At 40.0% G+C, this 27,382-nt stretch overlaps 1 protein-coding gene across 2 annotated transcripts in view; it reads left to right on the forward strand.

Annotated features, from left to right (window-relative positions):
• Positions 1-27,382, forward strand: part of FBN1 (fibrillin 1) — a 163,756-nt gene that overhangs the window by 124,870 nt on the left and 11,504 nt on the right. For both annotated transcript variants that reach the window (XM_064517333.1, XM_064517334.1), the window contains exons 36-60: positions 1,150-1,272; positions 1,888-2,010; positions 2,599-2,763; positions 3,145-3,213; positions 3,318-3,443; positions 4,786-4,908; positions 5,567-5,725; positions 6,731-6,802; positions 9,058-9,183; positions 11,495-11,617; positions 14,584-14,709; positions 15,499-15,615; positions 16,039-16,167; positions 16,667-16,786; positions 17,240-17,365; positions 19,363-19,512; positions 21,043-21,108; positions 21,822-21,938; positions 22,290-22,409; positions 24,086-24,208; positions 24,567-24,698; positions 25,294-25,419; positions 26,075-26,281; positions 26,862-26,987; positions 27,196-27,318. In XM_064517333.1, the coding sequence (XP_064373403.1) occupies positions 1,150-1,272; positions 1,888-2,010; positions 2,599-2,763; positions 3,145-3,213; positions 3,318-3,443; positions 4,786-4,908; positions 5,567-5,725; positions 6,731-6,802; positions 9,058-9,183; positions 11,495-11,617; positions 14,584-14,709; positions 15,499-15,615; positions 16,039-16,167; positions 16,667-16,786; positions 17,240-17,365; positions 19,363-19,512; positions 21,043-21,108; positions 21,822-21,938; positions 22,290-22,409; positions 24,086-24,208; positions 24,567-24,698; positions 25,294-25,419; positions 26,075-26,281; positions 26,862-26,987; positions 27,196-27,318 (3,117 nt within the window). The remainder of the gene's footprint in view (positions 1-1,149; positions 1,273-1,887; positions 2,011-2,598; positions 2,764-3,144; positions 3,214-3,317; positions 3,444-4,785; positions 4,909-5,566; positions 5,726-6,730; positions 6,803-9,057; positions 9,184-11,494; positions 11,618-14,583; positions 14,710-15,498; positions 15,616-16,038; positions 16,168-16,666; positions 16,787-17,239; positions 17,366-19,362; positions 19,513-21,042; positions 21,109-21,821; positions 21,939-22,289; positions 22,410-24,085; positions 24,209-24,566; positions 24,699-25,293; positions 25,420-26,074; positions 26,282-26,861; positions 26,988-27,195; positions 27,319-27,382) is intronic.

The raw sequence follows: 27,382 nt of genomic DNA on the forward strand, positions 1-27,382 counted from the left end.
ACAGAAAGTTTATAAAGCCACCAAAAAAAAAAAAATCCAGGGCTATTTGTTTAGTTTTGAAAGCAAGTTGTCAGTTAACTCTAAGTCCTTCATTAGAGCTTTGCATATACAAAAATCAAATGGTAAAGATGCTGTCAACATGATTAAGGTCATAAATTCGTGACATTTGAAATCCGCAGCTTTATAGCACTGGTCAGTTAAATCAGTCAGGAAGCAGCACCCATGTCAAGTGACATACTATTAACTCATAGGAATGGGTATTTGATAGAGTTCATAAGTACATCACTATAAATAGGCTTTTTGCCTTGGAAAATGTTCTGTGTGGTTTTTTTTAGTAACTTACAAAGAGAAATAAATTTTGAGAATGAATTTTTTGTGTAAACTGAAACAATATTAAGTTTTATAATGTCATGAAACAATTTACTTTCAAACAGTATAACCTTTAAGCTAGCTTTAAATAGCTTATACAGAGCCTAGCTCCTGTTGCTAAAACAGACTTTCCTTGGTGTCTCAGATGTGCACACTAAATGCAGTATTTTAAGGTCCTTGGTAAACATGCACTCTCTTTTATTGTACCAGATCAGTCATTCTTTATGCAGCGCATAGAGCAGTCATTACAGATTGAATCAGATACAGTGATTCAGACAAAAGGTCCGCAGAAGTTAGCTCCAGGTGCCCAACTCAAGATCTTCATTTACAAAAATCTGAAGAGGGGAATTAAATTCACCTTTCTGCATAGGCTTTTCCTTTGCTTAAGTCCAGCTTTCTGCAGGCAGCTACTGGTTTAGCATGAACTTCACTTTTAAAGCTTCATAAGTAAAGCTTCTGCCATGTAAAGTAAAGTATCTTCTGCCATGTTTAATTTTGCTTCTTAGCAGGTTAGCCCATTAATAAACTCAGATTATTTCTGGTATGGCTTCCAGTAGCACTGGAAAGAGCCTTTTGCCCAAATGAAAGGTTACGGATTAGGTCCTTTATGTTCCAAGTGTAGATTTCACACGTAAATTTTTTCTGGTGTTACATGGTGTGCAGGAGCAATTGGCTTCCAGATGCAGGTTTGCTGAACCTTTTTGCAGTTCTTTATATATATTAAAAAGACATGAGAGCCTCATATTTTTACCCACCTGTTCTTTTTCTTTTTTCTATCAGATATCGACGAGTGTTCACTTCCTAACATCTGTGTCTACGGTACTTGCCACAACCTCCCTGGTCTTTTCCGATGCGAGTGTGAAGTGGGTTATGAGTTGGACAGAAGTGGTGGTAACTGCACAGGTAAGGATAATTTTGAACAAGATGCTTTTAATTTTCTGTTAGTATCATGGTCAAGTCCCTAGGAAATTCTTTAACAAAGCTATAAAAATCAGACTGCATATGGGGAAATTCATATTTCCCCACTGTATAACACAGAGAGAGAGATCAGCAGGGCTTGGACTCAAATGGAGACTGGTGGCCTTCTCTACACTCCTCTGTCCCCTTCTTTGTGAACCTCTGATGTTCCGCTGGATTAAGATTAAGGGGAAATACACAGCAGAGATAACACTTCTGTCTGTACCTATCTCCCAGCCAGAGATGTGGGTTTCTTGTACACAGTAATGTATGATAAACTATGAACTTGTAATGTATTTTTCCCCTAAGTTTTTTGAATACTTTTATATGACTTTTAATTCATAGATTGGTTTTCCAGTAAAAACAATTTTTTCTACGTGAAATGATGAATTTGTCATAGACAAGTGTTCTACTTCTAAAATATGCACATGCTTTTTAGAGCTTCCTGGACACCAGTATCTGATAACTAATGGATTTGTGGTGGTCAACATACTATGCCTGATATGTTGATGGTCTGAACTGTCGCACTGTTTGTTTACCACCTGCTGTTTTTTCTTGCAGATGTTAATGAATGTGCAGATCCCACAACCTGCATTAGTGGCACCTGTGTCAATACTGCTGGTAGTTACACCTGTGAGTGCCCTCCTGATTTTGAGCTGAATCCCACCCGAGTTGGATGTGTTGGTAAGGGATCATTCCTTGTGTCATTTACAAGTGAAGTTGCGCAAAGGGGCTGCAGTGCTAACTGTTTGGGGATAAAGTCACAGGTCATGCACAAGGGCTGGAACAGGTTCTCCATCCCCCAGCCCACTGCCCTGAACTTAGAAGTTTTAATAGCGCAGTGGGAATGTGTCCAGAGTAATGTAGTGTTTCAGCAATGCCCGGCTGCCAGAACCAAACCCTTGGGGCTTGTTACAGCCGTCCACAATTTAGAGCAGGCGTGAGACAATTTTAAATTTCAATGAGCTTAAACCAAAATCCAGCTGGCCCCAAGATGGCAGGCGAATGAAGCTGTGGCGTAAAGCCACCCATGCTCTTGGAGTGTTGAGTGTCGCTTGGCTAGGTACAACTTCCATGACCAATGGAAATGCTCTTGTAAGTGTTAGGCTCAAACTGCTCAGTACTTCTCTGACATTTTTGGGCTCTCATTTGTAGGCGTAGAAATACTCCTCAAATTCAAAAGTATTTGAAATTCCTAACATCATCCTGAGACAACGTGTTGTGATTTGTTTGACATCGTTTGGTGTTTGACGTTATTTGCAATTTGAATAGATACACGATCTGGCAACTGTTACCTGGACGTTAAAACTCGTGGAGATAATGGTGGCACCTTCTGCAGCAATGAGATCGGAGTGGGTGTTTCCAAAGCCTCTTGTTGTTGCTCCCTCGGTAAAGCTTGGGGGGTTCCCTGTGAACATTGCCCAGCTGTGAATTCAAGTAAGTCGGCTTTACTGGGTTGGACATGACAATACGATATGTCTTTTTTATTTATCCAGGTAGCTCAAATACTTGTGTGATCATTTACTGTATACATGCAGGTGACAGGTTTTTGAAGAAACACACAAGTCTTAATAGAATTTTACTGGTTTTTCAATAAGATTATGTGAGATGTCACTCCTGAATAAGTTTGCTGTTACATATAAAACTTTACATTATGATATGCAATAGGAGCTGTTGATACTACAGACTAAAACCTAATGTTGATGCTCTGTTACTTTGCTACTTTAAATTATCTAAAATAATCTGATTCATCTTCAGAGATAATTGTGCTGAAAATGTTTCTACTATTTTAGGTTGATAAATGTATTTTGTTTTTAGCTGAATATAAGGTTCTTTGCCCTGGAGGGGAAGGATTCCGACCAAACCCTATTACAGTTATATTAGAAGGTAATGTTTGTATTTTTTTTTTTACATGTTTAGAATTCTGAAATTCTTCAGTGAATGTTGCTTTTTCATAGAATGAAATAATATTTGTGGTTATGTTCAAATAGATATTGATGAATGTCAAGAGCTGCCTGGACTTTGCCAAGGAGGAAAATGTATTAATACATTTGGTAGCTTCCAGTGTCAGTGTCCATCAGGGTACTATTTGAATGAAGAGACTCGAGTGTGTGATGGTACGTAGCCTTTACTTTACTGGTTTTCTGCTTTTGTTCTTATAAGGTGATGACAAATCAACATGCAGCAGAATTAATCTGTCTCTTAAAGTAAACATAACCAGACCAAGCAGTGTAAAGCTTGAGGGTGGAAAAATTGGAACAGGTTGAAGTCTTGCATTGAAAAACAGAAAGCTACTTCTTGACCATGTTGAAGTACATGCAAATTTTTGTTTAGAATGATTAGATTTTCATTGAAAATGGAAGATCTGAAAATTCTTGTAAAAGTTAAATATCATTTCCTAACCAGCTCTTAGAAATAGCTGTTCACTAATGGATAACAAATAAACAATCAGATAAAAAAACAATTTGCTGCATGAGTTTGCTGGGCTGGTTAATATTTTAGTGCCGTTTATCCATTGCTTATTTTCTCTCCTGCTGATCTGAATGTCCAATTGAAAATATTTGTTGTGCTTCAAAAAATTTTGCTTCCCCCAGCACAATCAATAGTGTATGTTCGGCACATTACATGCACCTGTCAGGTTGTACTGGATACAGAACTTTAAACAAATTCCCAAATCTTTGATTTCCCACTGTCCAGACTGTCTTCAGCCTACCAGACCATTAATAATGTTAATGTAGTGCCTATGATGTGCCAGGCACTGCAGAAATGCAAAAGACTTAGCCCTTAAATTAAGGCAGAAGAAAAAGTGTTTCATCAATATTGCATTTGCATAGCTCAGCAAATGGTTGCCTATTTAAGAGGAAATCTACCTGTATATTTTTTCTTAGTGGTATGTCAAAGCTAGTTTAAAATCATAAGGCTAAGGAGATGATCTTGAACTCTTAAGCTCCTAGTTTGACTCCTTTTCTTTTTTTTCTTTTTTTTTTTTATTACAAAGGTTAGAGTCTCTTGATGAAATAAATGTGTCATCATTTGTTGGAATGTCGCTCACTTTCTGCAGTCAAACAGATCCGAACCATTTAATCAGTCTGTTTTAGCACTATTGCTAGTTAGGTAGGGCACTCCACAAGGAACAGCTTTGGTTCTTGTCAAGATCTGGGAGTACAGGACAAGATCCTGAAATACTATTTTTGTGCAACAGGTGCAAAAACCAGATTGCTGACTCCAAGCCATCTAGACACACCAGAGTTCCCGTCTTCGTACCACAGCTGGGCTCTGCGTGGCCACCTGTGCCATGGCCGCCCCTTCTATGCAGGCTTCAATCTGCCATCACCTCAGAGCCCCTCAGTTATCCCCTGCAAGCGCGTTCCTGCCTTGTGCGCTACTGAGACAGTTTCATCCTCAGAAGCACAATGAGAAACTGCTGTGGCCACTCACTGCCTTTTTATTCTCCTCTAGATGTGAATGAGTGCGATACCCCTGGCATTTGTGGACCTGGCACATGTTACAATACTGTTGGGAACTACACCTGCATCTGTCCTCCTGACTACATGCAAGTCAATGGAGGGAACAACTGTATGGGTATGTTGTGGTTTGGCTTATTTATTTATTTATTTATTTATCTTTATGCTTTGGGGCAAGGCTTTAGCTGGTGCAAATCAAAATTATTCCTCTGAATTCAGTTAAATGCAAGAATTAACTAAGTAAAAGATCTGTCTTCTTTCATTAATTTATTAAATAAGCCAAGGCAGATCATTTTTAACACAGATCTTTCACAGATCATCAGAACTTCTCCTTTGATTTCATATTTTCTGTGTCACCTCCTTCAAGTTTCACTCAGCTTTTCAGATAAAAGCTTCTGCATGTGAAACTACTAAAATTACCCAGTCTTCACAGAATGAAGTCACAGACTATGCACAGCTTTTAAGGGGAGCCATAAACAAGCTCATGCTCTTACAGTGTTGAGGAAAAGGCCAATATCAAATCCTTTGATGAGTCTGATCAGTGTTAGAGCTGTGATGGGGACACTTAAGCATTTGTGTTGCAAACATTTCTTCATACTTTTATGATAATATTCTAGGGATAAGCTTTTCTGTAGTATTTTACAGTGCTACAGCACCTACTTGACGGGGATCTGAAAAGTACATATTTAAAGGAGGTAACTTCTAACCCTCGAGGTTTCATCATCTTTCATAAGAGTTGCTAATGCATTTGCCTGGGTTTTTCTTCATTTTTGCAGATATGAGAAGAAGTCTGTGCTACAGAAATTACTATGCTGACAATCAGACCTGTGATGGCGAGCTGCTCTTTAATATGACCAAGAAAATGTGCTGCTGTTCCTACAACATTGGACGTGCGTGGAATAAGCCCTGTGAACAGTGCCCTATCCCAAGCACTGGTATGCTTTTGCATTGCAAAGCTATTTGAAAGCCTTGGTAACATGATGGTTACTACTAGCAGATACAGCATTGTTAGAGAGAGATGCTATGTCATTCTGTGCTTTCTTGTATTTGTATAAAATGAAGGGATTATTTACCCTGTTGGCAGGAAGGTGATCAACCCAAACCACAGAGAAGGCATATGTTTATGTCCTTTTGGAGTAGTTTGTGCTTATACTGCTTGGCCATGCCTACTTTGTGACTGTTAATCTGTCCCGTTAGCAAAGGCTTGTAGATCAAGCACTAAGGCGCACTGACCAAGCTTTGCTTGGCATAGCTCCAAGATAGGGTATAAAGTAATGCTTGAGCTGTGTGTATGGCCTCCTGATTAGAGCCACCATGTACTACCCGGTCCTTGGCCTGAAATAGTTGTGCTGTATGACTGCTGATTGCCTCAGAGGGCCTTTCTGGTAGCTGTGGGATTACAGAGATACTTCAGTCTGTTCTGAGAATGATCTGTGTCAGGTGGCCAAATATGAGATGTAGGTGTTCCTGGGCTAATTGTATGGACATATAGGAGTCCTCTGCACTGGGTAAGACTTTGCAGAGTTGAGCCCAGTGTACCCTACTCAAGTTCAAGGTGGCTTGGTTCAAGAACAAACTTCCTAGACAATTATTTGGATAATTTCCTTCTTACGGCTCAGGTTTTTAAAGGTCATATCTGGACTTGTATACAAAAATTGTAATGCACAGAGATAAGCATATGGACAGCAAAACCAGGATGTGAGCTCGAGCCCTCTACATCTTTTTATTTACTAACTTTGGTGGCCTTTGGGGCCATCAGGCTGTGGATCCATACAAAGCAGATCACATAGCAAGCCTTTGGGAATGGTCTGCCTACCTCTACATGCCCTGCAGGTGCTGAAAGAGTAGGAGTAGAATTTTCTTGGGCAGAGGATGTAATGAATTTTTGACTGTTTATTAATTTAAAATACTACAACTGCTGCTTTACTTTCCTGCTGCAGATGAATTCTCCACGCTTTGTGGAAGTCAGAGGCCTGGCTTTTTCATTGACATTTATACAGGATTACCAGTTGGTGAGTTGTGATTTCTGTTGTCAACTAAATTTTGTGTTGCCTCTGTGAGAGGGATAGGGAGGGATTGTCTTCCCCGTTGTTTTTTCTAGGGGAGGAATAAGGACTAAAGGACGCATTGGTGTTCAACCCTCTGTTTAAATTTGATCCTGTAAACTTTCTGCCTAGCTCCTCCTAGCTGGCAGCAATGATCATTGCTGCTTGTGATCAAGGCAACATAAAGCCGTAAAGAAACTGTAATCAAGCCTATTTGAACAGGCCACAGATACCAAGAATAAGAGGTCTGGGAGAAAGGCCAAGCAACATTTGTTTTGAGAGGAATTAGGAGTCTTTCCTTCAGACTAAAGCAGAGATTTAATCTGACATTTCACACCAATCCCCCTGTGTATTGATTTGATACAAAAATCCTTTTTGCTGTTCAGTTGGAGTATTTCTCACATATGTTTTTGTGTGTAACATTTCAATTGTGAGTAACAAATTACAAAACAAAAAGAGAGAGAGAGTGGGAAATTCAAAGGCAAGGATCTGCATAAATCCCTGCTGGAACTCCCTTTTGTTTTTATTCACACAAAAATGCAAATAAGAAGCAGATAATGTATCCTGTAAAAAGCAGAGAGACAGCATGTAGGCAGTAATCAGGTGCTTTAGAATTAAGCTGTTATTGTGATACAGCATTTAGCTAGCTAGATGGAAGTACTTCTAACGAAGTGCAGAATGTTATTTTAAAGAAATTAGAGAAATATGCAGTTTTATTATTTACCAGCTCATTTGGAAGGGACAAAGTTTCAAAATCTAGCTCTTAGCATTTATTAGCCAAAATCATTGCCAGTCTACTGTAGCAAATTGGGCCATTCATCCGCAGAAGACAGGGAGCACTGAAGTATTTGCCCTAACGTCTGCTCAGTCACAATCATATGAAGCTGTATTCAACCATACAAACTCATTAGGATATAGTATGGAATGGAGATCTTGGATCATGCTAACGTGCATAGGTAAAAGCTCCATGCATAGTAGTTAGCATGAGTGCCGGGAGTGTTGCACTTGGCATTGTGTGCCCTGTCGTGCCATAAACCAATACCACGTACAGGAACTGACTGCAGCGAAAGGGCCGGCCATTGAGACGACCAGCACAACCCAGCGCGTGCATCACTGTGGTGAGACTGGTGCATACCCAGCCTTACACCATGCAAACCACAGGCTCTCCCTGGCGCTTTGCGGTCTTGGCAGGTGTCACTAGGCTGCTTTTACTTAGCAGCCCTTCCCGTCCCTTACATCTGTAGGCATATGGCATGGGAACAAGGCAGCACCCATTTGGCAGGTACAGTGCTCTTTGCACCCTCTAATGTTTGGTTACAGTCTTCATGTGATGCTGGTAACGACAGAACAGTAACAAGTCCTACATACTTACTCAAGGTGATTGTTTCAGGGATGGAAGTAGTTCTATTTTTACATATCCCTCATAACCAGATGACTAAAAATTACAGAATCTAATGTAGGAAATCAAGGGTTTGATCTAGCAGCAAAATAAAAGTCTACGTTAGTTGATTGAAATTCATATTAGTAGATCAGTTCCCATCATGTTGTCTGTGTTGTGTACATATGACAATTTTTACTAAAGGGAAAGGCTTCTAGGAAGTCTTGAAACTCTTTCCTCTTGCAATAATGTTAAAGATACATAATCGGTTACTTAACCCAGGTAGGAATAGAGGATTGGTAAGCACTGGTCATCTGCCTTAATCAATCTGATTAACAGCATGGTGGCCGTACTTAAAATAATGTCTTGGTACTTTCAAACTGCTGCAGAAAAACATGAAAATATTTTCCAATTAATAAGGGTAAAAGTGTAAAGCAGAGTGCATTCAGTCACGTTCTCCTATATCAAACTGAAGATCACAGGGCCTGAAGTAAACCAAAGATCATGTTCTCTCCGTTCCCCTCTTTCCAATAAGTCCACTGTAACCGTAAGGAAGATGAGGAGGCTCACTGAGGGGTGGGTGGCAGACATGGGGAAGGAAATGTGCTACTCTGTGCCTTCACTGTGGCAGGACATGTCTTGGCTACAAGTGAAGAGTCCGACCCTGAGGAAATACCTTTCCACTATTTGGCATAACTCGCTGTCTGTTACATCACTGAACTTTCTCATGCTAATATTATACGTTTGAAAATTCTCATATGAATAAATGCATAAGGAAACAGTTCTGTAGCAGAGGGTTTAATGAAGTACCATTTACAAGTATTTGAAATGTCTCTTCTTGCAGATATTGATGAATGCAGAGAGATTCCTGGAGTGTGCGACAACGGAATCTGTATAAACATGGTTGGCAGCTTCCGATGCGAGTGTCCAGTGGGTTTCTTTTACAATGACAAGCTGCTGATCTGTGAAGGTATGATGCTTAGACCTTTTCATTCAGAGAACTGGGATTTCACCAGCTGACAATTCAAACACTGGCAAATCTGATGTACTTGCAAGGTATCCTTATCTAGGGAAAAGGATCCCTTTTCAGACTAAATCTATGTTATTTAAGACTTTTTGAGTTCTTTTGCACAGAAAATACCAGATTTTCCATCTGACATCAAAGTTCTTGAAAGAGCATGAGTCAGCAGTCATGGGAAGAAACACTTTTTCACATTTGGCAGTAAAGCCAAGAAGAGGGTAGTCTTCCTGAGTCAGATCATGAGAATAATGTTTTATTATTCCAAAATATTTTTTATAACAAAACAAGTATTTCTGTAAATACTCTAAACACATGATAATTTTTTTTGCCAATTTAAACATTTCCTAACATTGTATTAGTCAGAGCCATGGAGAAATTAAGGGCAGCAGTGTGAGTTGCATTCATTCTCTGGTGTGGTTTTGAGACTGACTAGTAACAAAACAGATACTGCAAAGCAAGGCATTGAAAACATGCACATTAGCATGTCTTTGGAATAAACCCTCTTAAACACTTGAATTTCTTGTCTTGTTTTTGAAATCTCATGGACCAAATTTACCACTGCTATAATTTGGTGCAGCAGTTACTTCAAACATAAGCATGTTCTGTATGCTTCTTCTAAATGAAATATAGTTACATTTCTAGGGAAATAAAGGTCTCTGCAGCAGCTGTGAGAGACTCCAGTGACAGTGAAGGCCCCACTGAATTTGGCCCGAGCTTTTTGGGAGGGCTTTGTCTCTTCCCAGTGTGTCTATGCTGTTGCCGCTCAATGGAAGCCACTTCGGAAGAGAACTTCCCCAAGGCAGCCAAGGCCAGCACAACCACACAAGCACTTAAACTCCTGTCACTGGAAAGCAAACCTGGGCCTTAGAGTATGAGCAGATAAAAGAAAACAGCTAATTGCTAAGCAAGGTTGTTTAACAACTCATCAGCAGATCCATGAACCAAGTCCAAGTCAGCACCATTTTCAGTAGGTTACAGTGGCTGGCCACCCAAGTGGCTTCACAGGATAGGGTCTGCTGGGCCGTGTCTGTTTGCAGATGCTGTTTAATGAGATTAGAAAACTGCATTTAAGAACCCTCCCTCCTCTTTTTAATGCTGATATACTATAGTCAATATTTATTGTTAGAACATGATCTTGGGAATCATCTCCTAGACTGTGTATTTCTCTGAAAGGAGTATTTTACAGCTGTCTCCTGGTAACACCATCTCCCTGGTAAAATACTGTCTCTCCCTCTTCCATATGCTTGGCATCAGGGGCTGGCAGCAACCCATCCAGAATAAAAATTTACTTTCGTGAATCCATCTTGAAGACTGAGAAAGCAAAATCAAATCCAGTTCCCATACCTTTATTTATTTTTTTAGTACCCTTTTACCTCTGACCGTGAATTTGTCTTGTACCATCAGACAAATTCTTACTGTCTTACTCTTTGTGGGTAACTGCTACTTGAGGTATTGTCTCTCAGCTGCTGCCTGCGATTGTACAGCTATGCTGAGTGGGTGTGCTCCCTTAAACATCCAGCCATCCACAGGAAATAAACCAGGACTGAGCTTCCCAAATTATAAACACAGAGCAGTATCACAAATGGAAAATAGGCCCTTCAGCCATCTACTTTGTACAGCCTTAAGTAAGGAAAATTTGTTAAAACAGAGATTATACCATACCAGTCAAGGACATACACAGAGCTGATAGGTGAGCTTTCATTTTTTTAAAGCAAAAAAGAATTGTTTTGGCATTGGAAATGTATTTTTACTAGTTTTCCTCACTTATTAGCATTTGCCCATTAGGTTATTAAATGTGAACAGATGTTGCCTGAAATTTGGGGTTGCTGTTCATATTGAAAGCTGCTCATGACCAACGTGGATCTCGATCCTTTGTTACGAACAAGGGAGATATCCTCATAGTCTCCAGCAGAGATCTATTTGGGAACAGCAGCTTACTTACTCTGAGCACAGTGTAAGAATGAAATCCACCCAAGTGAAATGTTGCAAAGGACTTTCATGGGCACTCCAACATCTTCAGAAAACTATTATATAAATCCTTTGAACAGGAATACATTTTAGGAATGGAACATGTGGGCTTGGGATCATTTCAGGGGAATAGCCTGACTAAATATCTACTTTCATCAATATTTTTATGAATTAGAAAGACATACTTTTATATGGGTAAGAGAATACTCCTTTAAGTTAAGAACAAACAGGTTTTGTTCTCTTTCTAATGTCAAACTTACCATAACAATCAAATGCTTTTTTGTATTATTAGATATTGATGAATGCCAAAATGGACCAGTGTGTCAACAGAATGCAGAATGTGTCAACACAGCTGGTAGCTACCGTTGTGACTGTAAACCTGGCTACAGGTTCACATCAACTGGCCGCTGTACTGGTGAGTATTTCTGGTTTGTTTGTGTGAAAATGTGCAGAAAATAGTAGCTTTTAAAAGAAGTCTAAAAAAGCCTATCTCCTCTTCAGAAAGATGTATGTTGCAGTATGCCACATGATTTTTCTGGGCTTAACGCCTTTTAGGAGATCCCACAAGCGTTCTGCTAACGTCCCAGAAGACTAGTGGACCCATTCTGCGAAGGCAGAAATGATTAGTCACCTGAGTAGGTGTTTATCTTCCACTTTATCCCATCAACCTCAAAGGTTTTTCTCTAACCCATATCGTGTCTGGGGAGGGAAGACCAAGACGATTCACTGCCTCTAGACTAACTATTTGCTGGCACTAAAAACTCAGTTGCTTCCCAGACAGGGAGCACGTCGTATTTTCCCCTTCCTCTGTCTAAACTCTTTGATTTTTTATTGTAATTTGCTAAACATGCTCTGAAACTTTATTTGCTTTGTATTTTCACTTAAAAAATCAATGCTTACTGGAGTCTTTACTGATAAGATGGCCTTATCTGCTAGGCCATATGCAATAACTGACTTAAAAAGCTTATTGTTAAACTTCCTAACCGTTCTATATATTTGAACAGGACCCTGAACATTATTTTTGAATACTCGCTGAGTGGGACTGCAGTTCTCTAATCTATTTGCTCTTTCTTCTAACACCATAGCCCAGAGAGGCATTCATGTTATCATGATTATTTGAAGAAACAGAGATTTGAGTGCTGTGAGCCAAACAGCCATTAGTATTATATACATTTCTGAACAAAATAATAATTACAAAGGAAATTGGTAACATTTTCCTTGGGTTTTTGCTTCTGAGTACTTGAGTTTTAGGAAGTACGCTTTTCCCTGCAGTACAGTTTCTCATTGTTTGGTGAGACCCTCGCGGGAAAAGGGTGTAGGGGCAACCAGAACACTACTATGAGAACTAAAACTTTGTTTTGTTAAGCTATGCAGCAGTACATGTAAAGATTCAATATATTCCTAATGTAATTGTTGTTATTATGCCTTCGTTACAGTAGTACAGGAAAGCCAGGGAAGGTTCTGATATGGGTTACAATACCCAACATGAATTGGCACAAACAGTAATACTTCCCTGTATTTTGCTCTTATTTTATATTTAATGAAAATCAAGTTAACAATTAGAGTCAAAACAAAAATAGTTGATAAAGTACTTGATCCTGCAAAGGAAGGAAATTCCCAACCATTCTACTGAGAGTGAAGAGTGCTAAGCACCTTGCAGGACTGGATCAGCCTTACTTGATGGAAAATGATTACACCCGAATAGCTTGTGTGCTCTTGAAGCAAAGCTATGATATATAATAGGCACTAGTACAATGAGTACTGCATTTATCTCACTATCAGAATAGCATTCTTCTGGTGCTGTCTGTTGTGGTATAATAAATAATTTATCCTGTAAACTCATTTGTGACACTTAAAAGAATTTTGCCTCCCAGTTTTTAAACTATTCTGATATTCAGTGTTTACCCCCAAAGAAGTGATTTTTCCCTGGGATTTTAATTCACTATTCATTTGCCCACAGAACACCAGAGAGAGTCGTAGTCTTTCTTAGTTCCCCCTCTCATAAGGTGAGAGGATTAGGAGCTCTGAAGATAGCATGCTATCCCGCCTTGGTTTTCTTTTTGCCTCCTTCAGATTCTTCCAGTCTAATTAGCAGCAGTGCTTTTAATAATGTTGGGAGAGCTTGGTCTTCAATGAACATCCCTCCAAAGTTACTAATAGCCCCAGTTCACAGGTAGTGATGTTGGGGATAGGGGTATACAGGGATTATCGATGTGCTGAGTGCCACGTAGAGAAGAGGCAGTGTAGAGGCAGGAAAAGGAGATTTAGTACATGCATTTCTTTGCAGTTAGGAAAAACCTCACTCTTATTTTTGTGGTGAATGGAGGACAGCTTGGTAAAAAAGTGCGTCTGCTTTCCTTAGACTGCATATAAAAGAAAATTTCTGTACATTAAAATCTAATAGATTCTAGTAGAAACCTATAGCAATACCTCAGTTCTTGTATTTTGAAGCTGCAGAAGACAAAGCACCAGGAAGCATGTTGAATCAAAGCAGCACTCGTTGGTGAAGAGGTCAACAAAAAAAAAACTCATTTGATTTGTATTTCTGATTTATGTTAGGTAGAGAAATGTGCTGGACAGCACACATTTTGTTCTTTGATGTTTTGTTTTACTTGCTATTGATGAAATCCTGAATTCTAGCATCCGTAACAAGTAGCAGGGAGCAGTCAGCTATGGAACTAGCGTAATAGATGCTCTGCTATTTTAAGGCGGCAGGGTGGTAGGATGTTTTCTCCCACATCTCTCTGCAGAATTATGCAGCTGAGTGTTTGCTGCTGCTGGCGAAATATCTCCAACTCTTCTTGCTGTTTGAGCTTATCATGCGTGCCCTGTTTGTCTGGTTTACAGGGTCATCAGCTTCCATGAGGCATAGATGCTTCAACATATACGTACACATGGAGCCGTTTTATCTCTGCACAATGAGTAGCTAAACCCATGATGGGTTTTCACTTTCTGTGAGCTTAGTGAGACAAGTGTGGGATTTATCTCCATTTCTATTTTGCAGGAATTCTGTAAGTTAATCAAAACGGTTGTTTTATGATTAGGAAGACAATCAAATATGGCTGAAAGCAAGTAATTGCTTTCATTAGAAGGATGTAAACTCTAACACATGTGTAGCTTTCATATCTGCTGCAAAGTTAGTGTAGAGCACTCAGAAAGCTCCCCATACAATTTCATGTCATTAATTCTACTTTTCAAAACTATGGTGATATACCTTCCTTCCAGCAAGAAACTGTGATTGGTGAACATAATTAATTTTTACACAAGATTTTGTTTTTAGCTCTGCAAACATTGAAAAAATAATTTACAAGCAAATAACCCATTTTCTGAGATGAACTGCTGTTTGGGAGGCTTAACTTTCTGTGCACCTTTTGTTTCCAGATCGAAATGAGTGTCAAGAAATTCCCAATATCTGTAGCCATGGGCAGTGTATTGACACTGTTGGAAGTTTCTACTGCATTTGTCACAATGGATTCAAGACCAACGATGACAGAACAATGTGTATAGGCAAGTATATCAAATGAAGCTGTACTTACACTTAATGGCAGTCTTAATGGCAGCCTAGTCTCTCTGTCATAAGAAGCTGCATTACAAGAACTTACTGTGACCTGTTTACCACCGGGCAAAAACACCATAGCTGGCAATTAGAGGTAAAAATGAAAATGAATGAAGAACATCTTGTTCAAGAAGAGCAAACCTTTAAAATACATATCCTTTGTAATTAACAGCTAGTGCTTTCATTTTTCTGAAAAATGTTCCATTCTTAGAATTTTCCTAAGTATTTTGTCTCGTTCATTCCTTTGAGCAGGAAATCTAATAGAATAATATTGCAGTGCAGTAGTTGCACACAGCTTGCTTGTTAACAGAGTAAGTGAAGGGTAGATTCACTGCCAGAGAACTGCCCTTTTCAGAAGCAAAGTCATCTTAATAAAGATCGAACTTCTGTATTTAACCCTTTGGCAGCTGTTAGTACAGCATCTGTTTTCTGGGTAAGATGAGGAGATTTCAGGTTACTCATGATCAAAGATTGCTTAGACTTCCATTGGGAATAATGAGATTGGAGCTGTGGTAAGATAAAAGACTTTCGGACCCTTGATTATTTTTTTCAGATGTTACTATCAAATGTATAAACCTGTGTAAAATCTTCTTTTGGGGAGGCACAACAATTAAGCTTTTTCCCTTCTGTTTGCTCTGTGTTGCCAGTGGATTATTTCTCTTGCCTGTGGGATAGTTGGTAAGGCCTTGCATTCCCCATCAATGATTAAAATTCTTGTTGCTATTTCTTCTCTTTTGTAGATATTAATGAGTGTGAAAGAGACGCCTGTGGCAATGGAACCTGCAGAAACACCATTGGCTCTTTCAACTGCCGCTGCAATTTGGGGTTCATCCTCTCACACAACAATGACTGCATAGGTAAGGAGTGCTGAGACCGGTTAGTGTTTCTAAGATTTTCTGCTTCTAGTGGAATTAACATTAGTGCCATCTTCTCCACTAAATTAGGTTCCCATCTTGCATGGTCTGTGGATTAGAGTCAAAAAAATGTTCCTCTCTTCAAAAAAGGCCTCTCTGATTAGGTAGTCCTCACTTTCTGTAACCACTTGAGTGTTTGTGTGTGAAATACGCAATTCTTTGTTTTTTTCTTTCATCTTGCTTTTTGATGAAAATTTTATTACATAGACAAATAGTGATATTTTTTCTTCACTTGCTTTTGAAATAGGGAATTATTTTGATGTATTATCAGTTTCTGCGCCGATATAGTAGGAACAGAACTCTCAGTTACCCAGTTTTCCTTGTTGCAGGTGTTTCTCATGTGTCTTCCAATGTTATTTTTCTTAGATGTGGACGAGTGTGCAAGTGGAAACGGGATGCTCTGCAGGAATGGTCAGTGTGTGAACACAATTGGGTCCTTCCAGTGTCTGTGCAATGATGGCTATGAGGTGGCTCTGGATGGAAGGACTTGTGTTGGTGAGTGTTTTGGCCTAGGGTAGAAAAAGTGCAGCAAACCTTGAACACCCATTCTTGAGTAAAACAATGAAGAGGTCAGAAAAAATTCTCAGGGTATCATCGCTGTATCTAGCAGAAGAAAATGATGGCAGTGTACTGCAGCATTTTTTTGACAGACTTGGCTACTGAACACATAAGCAAGCAGAAAGCTTTGGGCGCTTTGCACTCCTTTGTTTCTGCCCTCTGTCAGATGCAGTTACTCTGTTACCCCTTTTCTGCCTCTTGGGGGATGAGCAAGTACTGATTGCCTAGCCTGAGAAGTTTTTGCTCTCTCTTTTAACGTTGTTAGCTAGATCACAGATGAGTCTCTTGCCAAAGACCCAAGAGCCAGAGGACTCCTCCCCTACTCCTGGGAAGTTCCACTGTTAGTTTGATGGGAGCAAAATTAAAGCAGCCTGAACAGCAGATTTATTGAGATAATTTACTTGAGATAATTGTTGTTGCCTTTGTCTGCTTTCAGATGTCAATGAGTGTGCACTGGAGCCTGGCAAATGCTCACCGGGCACATGCCAGAACTTGGATGGATCATTCAGATGCATTTGTCCTCCTGGATATGTCCTGCAAAATGACAAATGTGAAGGTGTGTTTACATTAATTCTTTTTCTGTCTGTTTTCCTAGCTACTCACAGTTACTGCCACTCTCCTCTGCATCTAAACACAGATAGTGATTCTCTCATGGCAGTGCACAGTTCTGAACTGCAGCCTGTTTCTGCGTGAGTCACTTGTTCTCAGAAAAAAATCTCACCAAGTTCTGTTTGAACCAGAGCTGCCTGATCTGATCCCAAGAAAGATCTGATCCCAGGTGGTTTGGCTGATGGTACAGTAGTGAGGTGTACCCACTGCATGAGGTTTTGAAAACTAGCCCTCAATTTCACACTTGGATTTCTTGTCCCTCTGTCCATCTGTTCTTCTATTGAAATCTGTGATTTCAGATCTGTTAGATTTCAGAGATGATGTAGTGATATGTTTTATGTTGTACAGCTGCCAGTGTAGACATTTTTATTTCTCATCTCTTGAATTACTTTTCTTATAGACATTGATGAGTGTGTGGAACAGCCAGAAATTTGTGCACTGGGCACATGCAGCAACACTCCAGGCAGTTTCAAATGCCTGTGTCCAGAAGGCTTTGTGTTATCTTCCACGGGAAGACGATGCCAAGGTAAGTTCACTCCCATTTTCTGGCATTTTTAGGTTTGTTTTCTGTTTTACAAAAGCTTTATTAGCTGTCTGTTTCTAATATAACAAAGACGCTTTAGACTCGAACGGTGTTTTTCACAAGGAGAAAATGAGAATTCTGTACTTGGGCCAGACAGCACCTGGCCACTAACATCTGTTTGTCATTAAAGAGAACATTGCAAAAAAAAGGGGCAAAGATAATGTTAAATGCACCAGCTTAAATGAAAAAATTGTGTTGCCCTGCATCCCTTTCTTGCACCTCTGGAAGAAACATTGCTGCTGCCTGGAACTCTGTATAGACTCTGACATGTTTGACAGAGAGATGGATCATGAACACAGAGAGGAGACTACTGCAGCGCAGTGCTAAAAGCAGCATTTCCAGGAAAAAGGCTGTTCTTAGCATTTATCAAATTCTCTGTAACACTTGCTATATGCTATTCCTCTTCACAAATGTGTGGGTGGAAAAAAGATTGATGGAAAAAATTTGAAAACAGTGTTGTGTGGATGATAAGAACCAATCTGCTTAGAAAAGACTGAAGTGCTTTTGAGGCTTCCAAAACACTGCATACACTGTTCAGAGCCTAAGCAGGGGCACTAAGACAGTGATCAGATGCTAAAAGCTGAACATCTGCTAATGAAAAGCTGCAGGTTGGTTTATTCTGTGGGTAAAGAATAAGCATAGCAAATTAGGGAGAGAGTTATTTTAAAGACTTTGGAAATGATTAAATAGATATATCATTAAATGTCTATACACAGTGTGCACAGTGGGAACCACTGATGAGTAAGACCTTTATGAGGACCTCTGTAGTTATACTTGGCACAGAACAGTGATGCTTGTTGACACCATAGTGAGTTCTTCACTTCACAGTGGGCTAAATGAAACTGTGGTTTTGGTAAAATGAATCCAACCTGCAGTAAACGTTCATCCAAGTCTCCAAACCACCATGCAGTTTGGCACAGCTACTTCCCTCAACTCTGTGAAAATAACAGGGCTGTTTTAACTGTGCTTTTGTAGCTTGTATAATGAGGTTTCTTTAAGCTGGGGATATTGTTCTCCTCAGGTGAGGAAAAATCACTCAAAAACAAACAAAAGATTAAAAAAGCCTGATCTTATCCTTTATTAAAAAAAAAAAAAAAGACCACCCCTGTTTTATGCATAAGGTCAGAAGAAAATACACGTTTGCGAACTTAGAGAAATGTGTTTCTCCCTATCCCCTAAAGACTGTTTTCTGAGTATCTCAAGCCAAATAAACTTTTGTTTAAAACTTCCCATTACCTAGAACTTTTATAAAGTCTGGACATTGCCCAGCATTGATGCTGCAGCCAGAAAACTGGATGAGCAGCTGCTTCCACAACTGCCCCGATGCTGTCTGCCTGCCAACCCAGGGAGCTGCCAGCTCTCTGCCTGCTGGATGCTTGTGGTCTGTGATTTCAGCTGTGCTCCAGCATCTTGGTTACCCGGCTTAAAGGAGTAAAATGTAGTGCCACAGGGCCAATAGTCTGTGTATACCTCAGGAAAGGATGAGGAAGGAAAGGCCTATTGGAAATAGCCTCTGTCACTTTAGTTCTACACAACATTATCTTTACAAATTGATTCAAATCTTTTGACTGAAGTGATGCTTAATAGGAATGGAATATAAATAAATTAAGCCAATGTTCAGCATTTATGAAGAGGAGGAAGCAAAGGGAGGAGTACAGTCCTTCTGTCCCTGCCAAACAACGGAGGAAAACTCTTCTTCCTTTTCCTTGCCTGAAGTAGGCAGCTCTATCCCATAGCTTTCCTTCACTGGATTAGAGAGCTTGTCTTCCTTTTCATCTCTCTCCAGTCAGAGCCTATAATGATGCTTCTTGATAGCCTCAGATGAGGGTAGGGTGTTTCATTGTTGGGGTTTTTCCCTGTACTTTTGCAATAACACCTGAAAGTAAAAACTGTGACAAAGTCAGTCTGACTGTGTATAACAATATATTTTGTTTCTGCAGATCTGAGAGTGAGTTACTGCTTTACCAAATTTGAAGATGGAAAATGTTCTGTGCCGAAGTCCCGAAACCACTCCAAACAAGAGTGTTGTTGTGCCTTGAAGGGACAGGGATGGGGCGATCCGTGTGAACTCTGCCCAGAGGAAGCAGATGGTGCGTTGTTAAATACTTTACCTTGGTGTCATGATAATCTCTCAGAACTGAAAGAAGATTGGGATTCTTAGAAGAAGGAATTGGGGAAAATAATTTTCCAGTGGTGTTCAAGCATAACAATTGCCAGTGGTCTCGGTACATGCCTTTGCAGTCACAAAAAATGTCTCTCAAGCAATGCATATTCCATGTTTGCTTTGTAGATTTGTCAGTATGATTAGGTGGAGAGTATAATGCTCCGAAGGTGTTAGATACTAAAATCAGAGGAGAGTATTAGGTGCTTGATAGACTCAGACTGTGCAAATCTGCCAGACACAGAGGAATTCATCTAATTGTAAGGAGGTATAGGAAGTGGCGCCGTAACATGAAGTCTTTCTAGTTTTTAAGAACAGTAGAACTAGAACTAGATCCACATATCAGTCACCATGTCACATTTTCTGGCCATGTTTTATTAAAAAAAAAAAAATTCTCAATCTAATCATTGTTAAGGTCTTTCAAAAAGAAATGGCATAACTGAGGCCCTGATGAAGGAAAGACTCCCTACCCTAAATTGTGCTAAACACTTTCCTTTTTACTATCCATTGTAAGACTGTGACTAACAAGACATCAAAAAAGTCAACAGGGCTTTGTACTATCATAGCACAATTTAATTCATAACGACACATGGGTTTCAGCAATACGTTAATACAGTTCATTTCATTAATAAGTCATGTAGATATTTTGCAGACAATCCTCACCAAAGCCAAGGGAGCAAAAAGAGATGGAAGATGCACCAGCTGCAATACTTCTTCGAGGCTTATTCTCTGTGCGTCTCATTTAGATGCCCCTGGAGTGTTTGAGACAAAGTCAGTTGGAAAAGCATGGTGTACTTCACAGCATTTCCTTGAAGTGTCATTTCATGTATTTTTCCCAGTCCAAACTGCTCTCAAATGGCGAGATCATGGCCATTTTTCTCATCTTTTAAAAAAAGAAAAGTCTTCAAGATATCCGAGCGTAGGAAATTGATGTCTTAGCATGTCCTGGGCAGTGGAGGTTTTTTAGGTATTCGGTTGTTGTCTTTGACGTGTTCTCCACCGTATCACACCTGAATGCAGGCTAGCAAACTCGAGCACACGCACTGCTAGAGTCCCTTTCTGAAGGCTTGAGCAAGAGGTAGCGTTTGTGCTGCCCAGTGTACAGGGCTGAGTTTCCCGCTCCCTGAGTAGCAGTATGCCAGGCACTTAGTTCTTGTCAGTGCACAGTGTGCATCTGTATTTTACTTCCATTTTGGACAACCTAAGCAAAGGTTAGCGAGTTTGTTTCAGCTAAAGACTGACATAACATTTGTCCAGCCATCTTCAAGATTGTATTGTGCTGTAAACCTCTCTACAGCCTGCTGAAATTTCAAAGCAAGAAGTTGCATCTTGTGAAGGGTTCTGTCATGTTCTGAGCAGTGTCAATAGAGCAGACACTCCATGGTGGCTTGAGATGGCTTGAATTACTCTCCTGTGTGTTTGACTTGGGGTTTTTTGTTTGTTTTTTTGTTTGTTACAGAGGCATTCCGGCAGATTTGTCCATTTGGAATTGGCATCCTTGTTGGACCCGGTGATGCAAGGCTGGGTAAGTGACTGAACTGCACGCTACCATTGTAGCGGTAGTATGCCATTTTCTACCCATAAGCTACCCCGCCTTTCAATTGGAAAAAACATCTCTGCGAATATTTCCAAAAGCCATGAATCTTAGAAATGTCTGGACATTAATTTCAATTATTTATACAGATTTTAAATTCAAGCCTGAATCTCTATATCAGAAATTAACCTTATTTTAGAGCAGCACATTTAGCTTTTTAAATTACACTGAGCTAACCTTCTAGGAAACTTGTGTATGATCTAGCGAATGGACCGTATCATATACTTTCCGTTTCATATAGAATATATGTAGCTTATTTACTGTGAAAGCTTTTAATCCTCCAGTAGTGCAAACCACAGTTTCCCAGATCCCCTCAGCGCGTTATATTCTCTCCCAAGACAAACAGCGCTTCAGCTGTATTGGCAAAAGGTTTTCCTTTAAGGAGAGTTAGATGGCTACTGTTTTTGATATCTCCTCTTCTCCCTGTGGCCCTGCTCGGAGAGGTATTTTATCTCGCGTTTGGAATCGGTTTCTGTTCTGCTTTCTGAAAGCTGACTTGCAAGTTGGATTCTATGCCCTTATCCTAACAAATCAAATTTCAAATAATATTAGTATTTTTGCTGTGAGTTCAGGAATATTTTCTGCCAGAACAAAACTTGTTCTTTCAGAGGGGTCTAAAACTGTTCTTTGTATTTCTGGTCAAGATGTGGATGAGTGCCTTGATCCAGATAATTGTAAATTTGGGCAGTGTATCAACACAGATGGGTCCTTCCGCTGTGAATGTCCGTATGGTTACATCCTGCAAGGAGCTCAGTGTGTGGGTAAGTATAGCTGTTTCATCTTCCATTTTAAAGCATCTTCTGAATCACTAAGTACGGTATTAAGGAACGGTGGGGATATATTATTCTAATATTGTGTAATATCCATCCTTGTTGATACTCAAAACCCAACTGGGCAGGGCCTGAGCAACCTGCTCCAAGTTGGTCCTGCTCTGAGTGGGGGCTTGGCTCAGATAACCTCCGCCAGTCCCAAATTTTGCTAGGACTCTGTAACTAGTTCATTAACCTGAGTGAGTTCTTGGATATTAAACTGGCATATATCAATAACTTTAAGTTTTATACTTTCTAGTTGAGTGTAAGCCTGTATTTCTGCCTTGATTTAACTGCTCGCAGATACTGATGAATGTGCTGTTGGAAATCCGTGTGGAAATGGAACTTGCAGAAATGTGGTAGGAGGTTTTGAATGCACCTGCGTTGAGGGATTTGAGCCGGGACCAATGATGACCTGTGAAGGTGAGACTTCCAAGTGTTCAAGATTGTCGTTGCAGTTGTATGGTGAAATTCAGTTTCCCGATTTCAGAAACAGCTGAGGAAAATAAAGCAGCTAAAAAACCCAGATACTTCTGGAATGATGCATCTTTATCTGAAACAGAAAAATAAGTTCCTTATTCTGGTATCCACCTTGAAGTGTGGTACCTTTTTCTGGAAATTGAGTGAACAGACTTTGAGGTAGTAACTGCTAATGGACTTCCCAGGGAGCATATTGGGGTACGGTCCTTGCAGAGCACTGCCCAGAAATGCTTCTTACTGTGCATGCAGTTTTAGCTTACCTCCCAGATAACCCTCGAGTGAAGAGAGTCACTGTGGATGATTTCTGAAATGCTAAGCAAAGATCAGAGTAGAAAATGGCACTCTTGGGTTTGTTTGGAAAGAGAGAACAAAACAGAAAACCCAATTACAGTACATAAAATTACCATGGTACCCTGATGTTGAATATTTTCAGTGCTTTGATCTCCCATTTCAAAAGTAAAAATTTGGAAGTGTACAAAGAATGGATTAGTAAGGCAGATCAGAGGTATAGAAGAGGTATGAAGAAAATAAATTAGACTAGAATTTTTCGCTGTGAAAATGTGGCTGAAGAGATATGCTATTGAAATCCATAAAGCCGTGACTGGCAGATGTACCAGAGCTGGAGGGAAAATGTAAGACAAACCAAAGCAAACATTTTTTATATGCATAGTACATACTTAAGTTGTGGCACTCATTGCTGCAGAATATTAGTGAGGCCACAAGTATAAATTGTTCCAAAAAAGATTGTACAAATTTGTGTGGGAATCCGTCAGTGGAAATTAAGCTTGATAGTTTAGATGTGGCTTTTGGCTGTGGAAGCCCTTAAATTGAGGGGCTGTATCAGGAGAAAGATCTCTGTGTATATGGTAAGGTTTTTTTTTTTTTTTCCTTAATACTCTCCTGCAATTACTGCCAGAGAGAGGAAAATGTCCTAGGACATTCTGACACTCTCATCTGACCTGACACAGCTGTTCTTAAGTTATCGGCCACAATCTAGTTTGCAATCCCTTACAAGAGAATGCTTCCATTTTTGCATTAGCTTGTTTTAGCTTTATGTGCAGTTAGAGCTTCATTCACTTCCTGTGGAATTTGGGTGAGAGGCTCCAGTTGCAGAGGGGGAATTAGCAGAGTGTGTAAACATCATTAGCAATAATTTCTAGAGTAGCACAGAGTGTGCATAAATGCACTTGAAAATGATAATGCTTCCAGTAAGGGTATTGTTTTGTGGAGTTCTGTGTACAAAGAAGATGAATTAACGAATCTAGAATTTAAAAATAACTAGCCATAAAAGCTGAGCCTAGATGTATAAAAGAGATGTTTTAACTCAGACAGTATTTTGGCAGTATGGATCTGGAAATTATTTCCATTGGCTGTTTGCCATAGAAGATAGTGAAACTTCAGGTAGCTGTGCAAACATCCTGGCAAATGGGATGCCTGCTGACTGTTCCTAAACAGAAATCCATAATTAGTAGAACTGTGGGTCTTCAAGCATTAAAATTTAGCCCTCAGCAAGCTGAGATTTGTGATATCAAACATAACTAAACCTGTGTATTCTTGTCTGCTGCATCTCACAGAAGCATGTTTCACTTCCCATGTGGTCTTTGTCGCTCTCCATGCAGATGTGAACGAGTGCATTCAGAACCCTCTGCTGTGCGCTTTCCGCTGCGTGAACACCTTTGGGTCCTACGAGTGCAAGTGCCCCACCGGCTACGTTCTGCGAGAGGACCGGAGGATGTGCAGAGGTAAAGTTCCTGCCAGACTACTGCAGTAGTGGGCTGGAGTTTTAATCCCAAGCAGTAACTGAGTCAGAGAGAAGAATTTGGGACGAAATTCAATGGCTTGCATTATGGAGTTGATTATATTAGCCTTATCCTGCCTCTAGAATTATACATCTGCATAAAATAAAGCCGTATTAGATGATGTGGCTTTATCTTGCCCTGAGAAATCAGTTTTCTCTAGACTAGTAAATCTTATAGTTAATTTAGCACAGTAAAAGCTTGTGTAGAATTTGGTTATGATTAGAATTCTGAAGTCAGAATTTACTATTGTGAATTTCCAGGAGGATCTCTGTCTATAACGAAGTCTAAACCTGTGTTTTAGATCAGAATGAGTGTGAAGAAGGTATTCATGACTGTGACTCAAAACAAATGGAGTGCAAAAACCTAATAGGCACCTATATGTGTATCTGTGGACCAGGTTATCAGCCCAGACCGGATGCAGAAGGCTGTGTAGGTAAGTGACGCTGAAGCGTTGAAGCTCTACAAACACGCGGTTCCACAGCAGAGCTGAAAATTTTGGATTTAACACAGTGTTAAGGAACTCAGGGGAAGAATTATGCCACTACCTCTATAACAGATCCACTGGTGCTGTACACTCTTTCCTTCCCTGTTCTCCTCACTCTGTGCATGCATCTGGGCAGTAAGTAGAAAATCCGGATGTGTCTGTCTTTACAATCAGTTTGTACTGCTGTTGATGAATTGCTCTGAGTGAAGAAAGCAGAGAATTGGGCCCACTTGTGTATCTCTGTTGACGTGAACGAAGGTAGATCTGTATTGTTTTTAAACTTTGCAATGCATTCAGAAGTGAAGCTGTAACTGTCAAATAATTTTGGAAAACAGTGAGGAACACATTGCAGAGAAAACAGTAACAAAATGTATGATGTTGAGCTGGACTCTGAAAACTGAACAAAAAAGAATTTTAAGAAAATCAGTATGTATGCAATTTTAACAAGACAGAATGTACAGCTTAAAAAGTTTCATAGAAACCTTTCAAACCTGCATTAATCCAGTGAGGGGCTTGATTTTTGTCTGTCATTTCAAAAACACAGATGAGAATGAATGTCAGACCAAACCTGGGATCTGTGAGAATGGCCGTTGCATAAACACCGTGGGAAGTTACAGATGCGAGTGCAATGAGGGATTCACTGTCAGTGACAGCCAGAACGAATGCCTTGGTAAGTCCCACAGTAACACCCCAGCAAACTCTCGCTTTAATAGCAGAAATTCTGTTTTCTGGGAGTCTCTGTGTCTGTATTTTTGGCAGTGGGTGGTGACTTTTGGTTGGGGTTGCTTTACCACTTAATAACTTACTATATTTTGAAGAAGTGCTCAAGAGCTTAAGCTTAGAGATGTGAGTAAACACACTCTTGAATTTGTGTATCTTCAGGAAAGAGCATTCATAAGTAGGTGCCTTCCTGCAAGTTCATTCTTCCTGAGCTAATCGTATGCCTGCTTTGGCCTGTTAGATTGCGTTGGCATGCTGTGAAAGCTCAACGTGCAGTGGTGTTTGTCAGCCTGGAATTACTCTGCCTTTCCTTTAGCTCCTATTTTCAGCCAGTCGTTTTATTCTGGGTTCAAACAGAAATGTATCTTTTCATAAGCATAATGTAACTTGTCTTCCCCCTTTCGCTAAATTTCCTGTCTTCTTTGTTTCCCTTAGACATCGTGTTCTCTTTCTTACTGCTGGTAGTCTTTCATTCTCAGTTCCACAGTCCCAGGGTGAAGTATGCCTTCCTTTCTTTTATATTTCTGACTAAATTCCTAATATCTCATGACCCTCTGAAGGTCATCGCCATTAGGATCCTGTGTGATGCATAATTTGTCTTCCAGACAACAGGGAGGGCTACTGCTTCACTGAAGTGCTACAAAGTATGTGTCAAATCGGATCAAGCAACAGGAACTCTGTCACCAAGTCTGAATGCTGCTGCGATGGTGGCCGAGGCTGGGGGCCAAACTGTGAGGTCTGCCCCTTCCCAGGCACCATGGCCTTCAAAAAGCTTTGCCCTCATGGCCGAGGATACATGTCTAATGGAGCAGGTACTGACTTACTTATTAACAGCCCTGTTACACAGTGCAAGATTCAGTGATAAGTTATGAACCTCTGCTTTTTGCACATATGAATGCTGTGAATTCCTTAAACAGAATGCTGTTAAATACTTCAGATATCAGTCCAAATATTCTGCAAGTTTTCGTGTAGGGAGAATGCGGGATGTCGTGGGGGAGGGTACATAGCCACAGATGCCGAGTGACACGGCACCCACCCGGTCCTGGGCTCCTGACTGGCTTCACAGATGCTGATTTTGCATGCTTGAGTGATTGACGCGCGCTGGGATGGGCATCTGCACGCTTACATTTGAGTGCATTGGAGGTACTGATTAAGAGCTATTCGTGTAGAAGAAAGCAAAGTGTGGTTTATTTCTTTATGGAAGCTAATGTGCAATCAATTTTAGTTGTCCATGTTTTCTTACTTAGTCTCCATAGTCTGTGAATACTTCATGATTTTATGTTGTTTTTATGTAGGGGTGGTTTTTTTCATGTCAGGTCACAAGAATCTGCTGAAGTTGGATGAAATGTGTTCTTATTTTTCCTTTATGAACTAACTTCTGTTTAATTGCAGATATTGATGAGTGCAAGGTTATTCATGATGTCTGTCGTAACGGGGAATGCATCAATGAGAGAGGATCTTATCGTTGTCATTGCAACCTTGGCTACACTACAGATATAACTGGCACTCTTTGCATAGGTAGATTTTTCATTATATTGTGTATTTAAGTTTATTACTGTGAGATGGCTTGGAGAAGGAAGCACAGAAATTTTGAAAAATGAGAAAAGTAAATGCCATTCATTAGCAGGTTTGGGGGATTTCCTTCTGATATCTTCTGAGTATTTTAAAAAGTATTATCACAAATCTTGTTTGTCATCATTGAGTTGTCTGCTTTTTCCTTTTTTAGATCTGAATGAATGTAATGAGTCACCAAAACCTTGCAATTTCATCTGCAAAAACACAGAGGGGAGCTTCCAGTGTTCATGTCCGAAAGGGTACATCCTGCAAGAAGATGGGAGAAGCTGCAAAGGTAAAAAGTGAGGAGAAAAGAGTTTACTGCAGAAATTCTGTGTTTCACAGCCAAATACCAATCC

Source organism: Dromaius novaehollandiae, chromosome 10 (assembly GCF_036370855.1).
Source record: "Dromaius novaehollandiae isolate bDroNov1 chromosome 10, bDroNov1.hap1, whole genome shotgun sequence".
Taxonomy (NCBI): Eukaryota; Metazoa; Chordata; class Aves; order Casuariiformes; family Dromaiidae; genus Dromaius; species Dromaius novaehollandiae.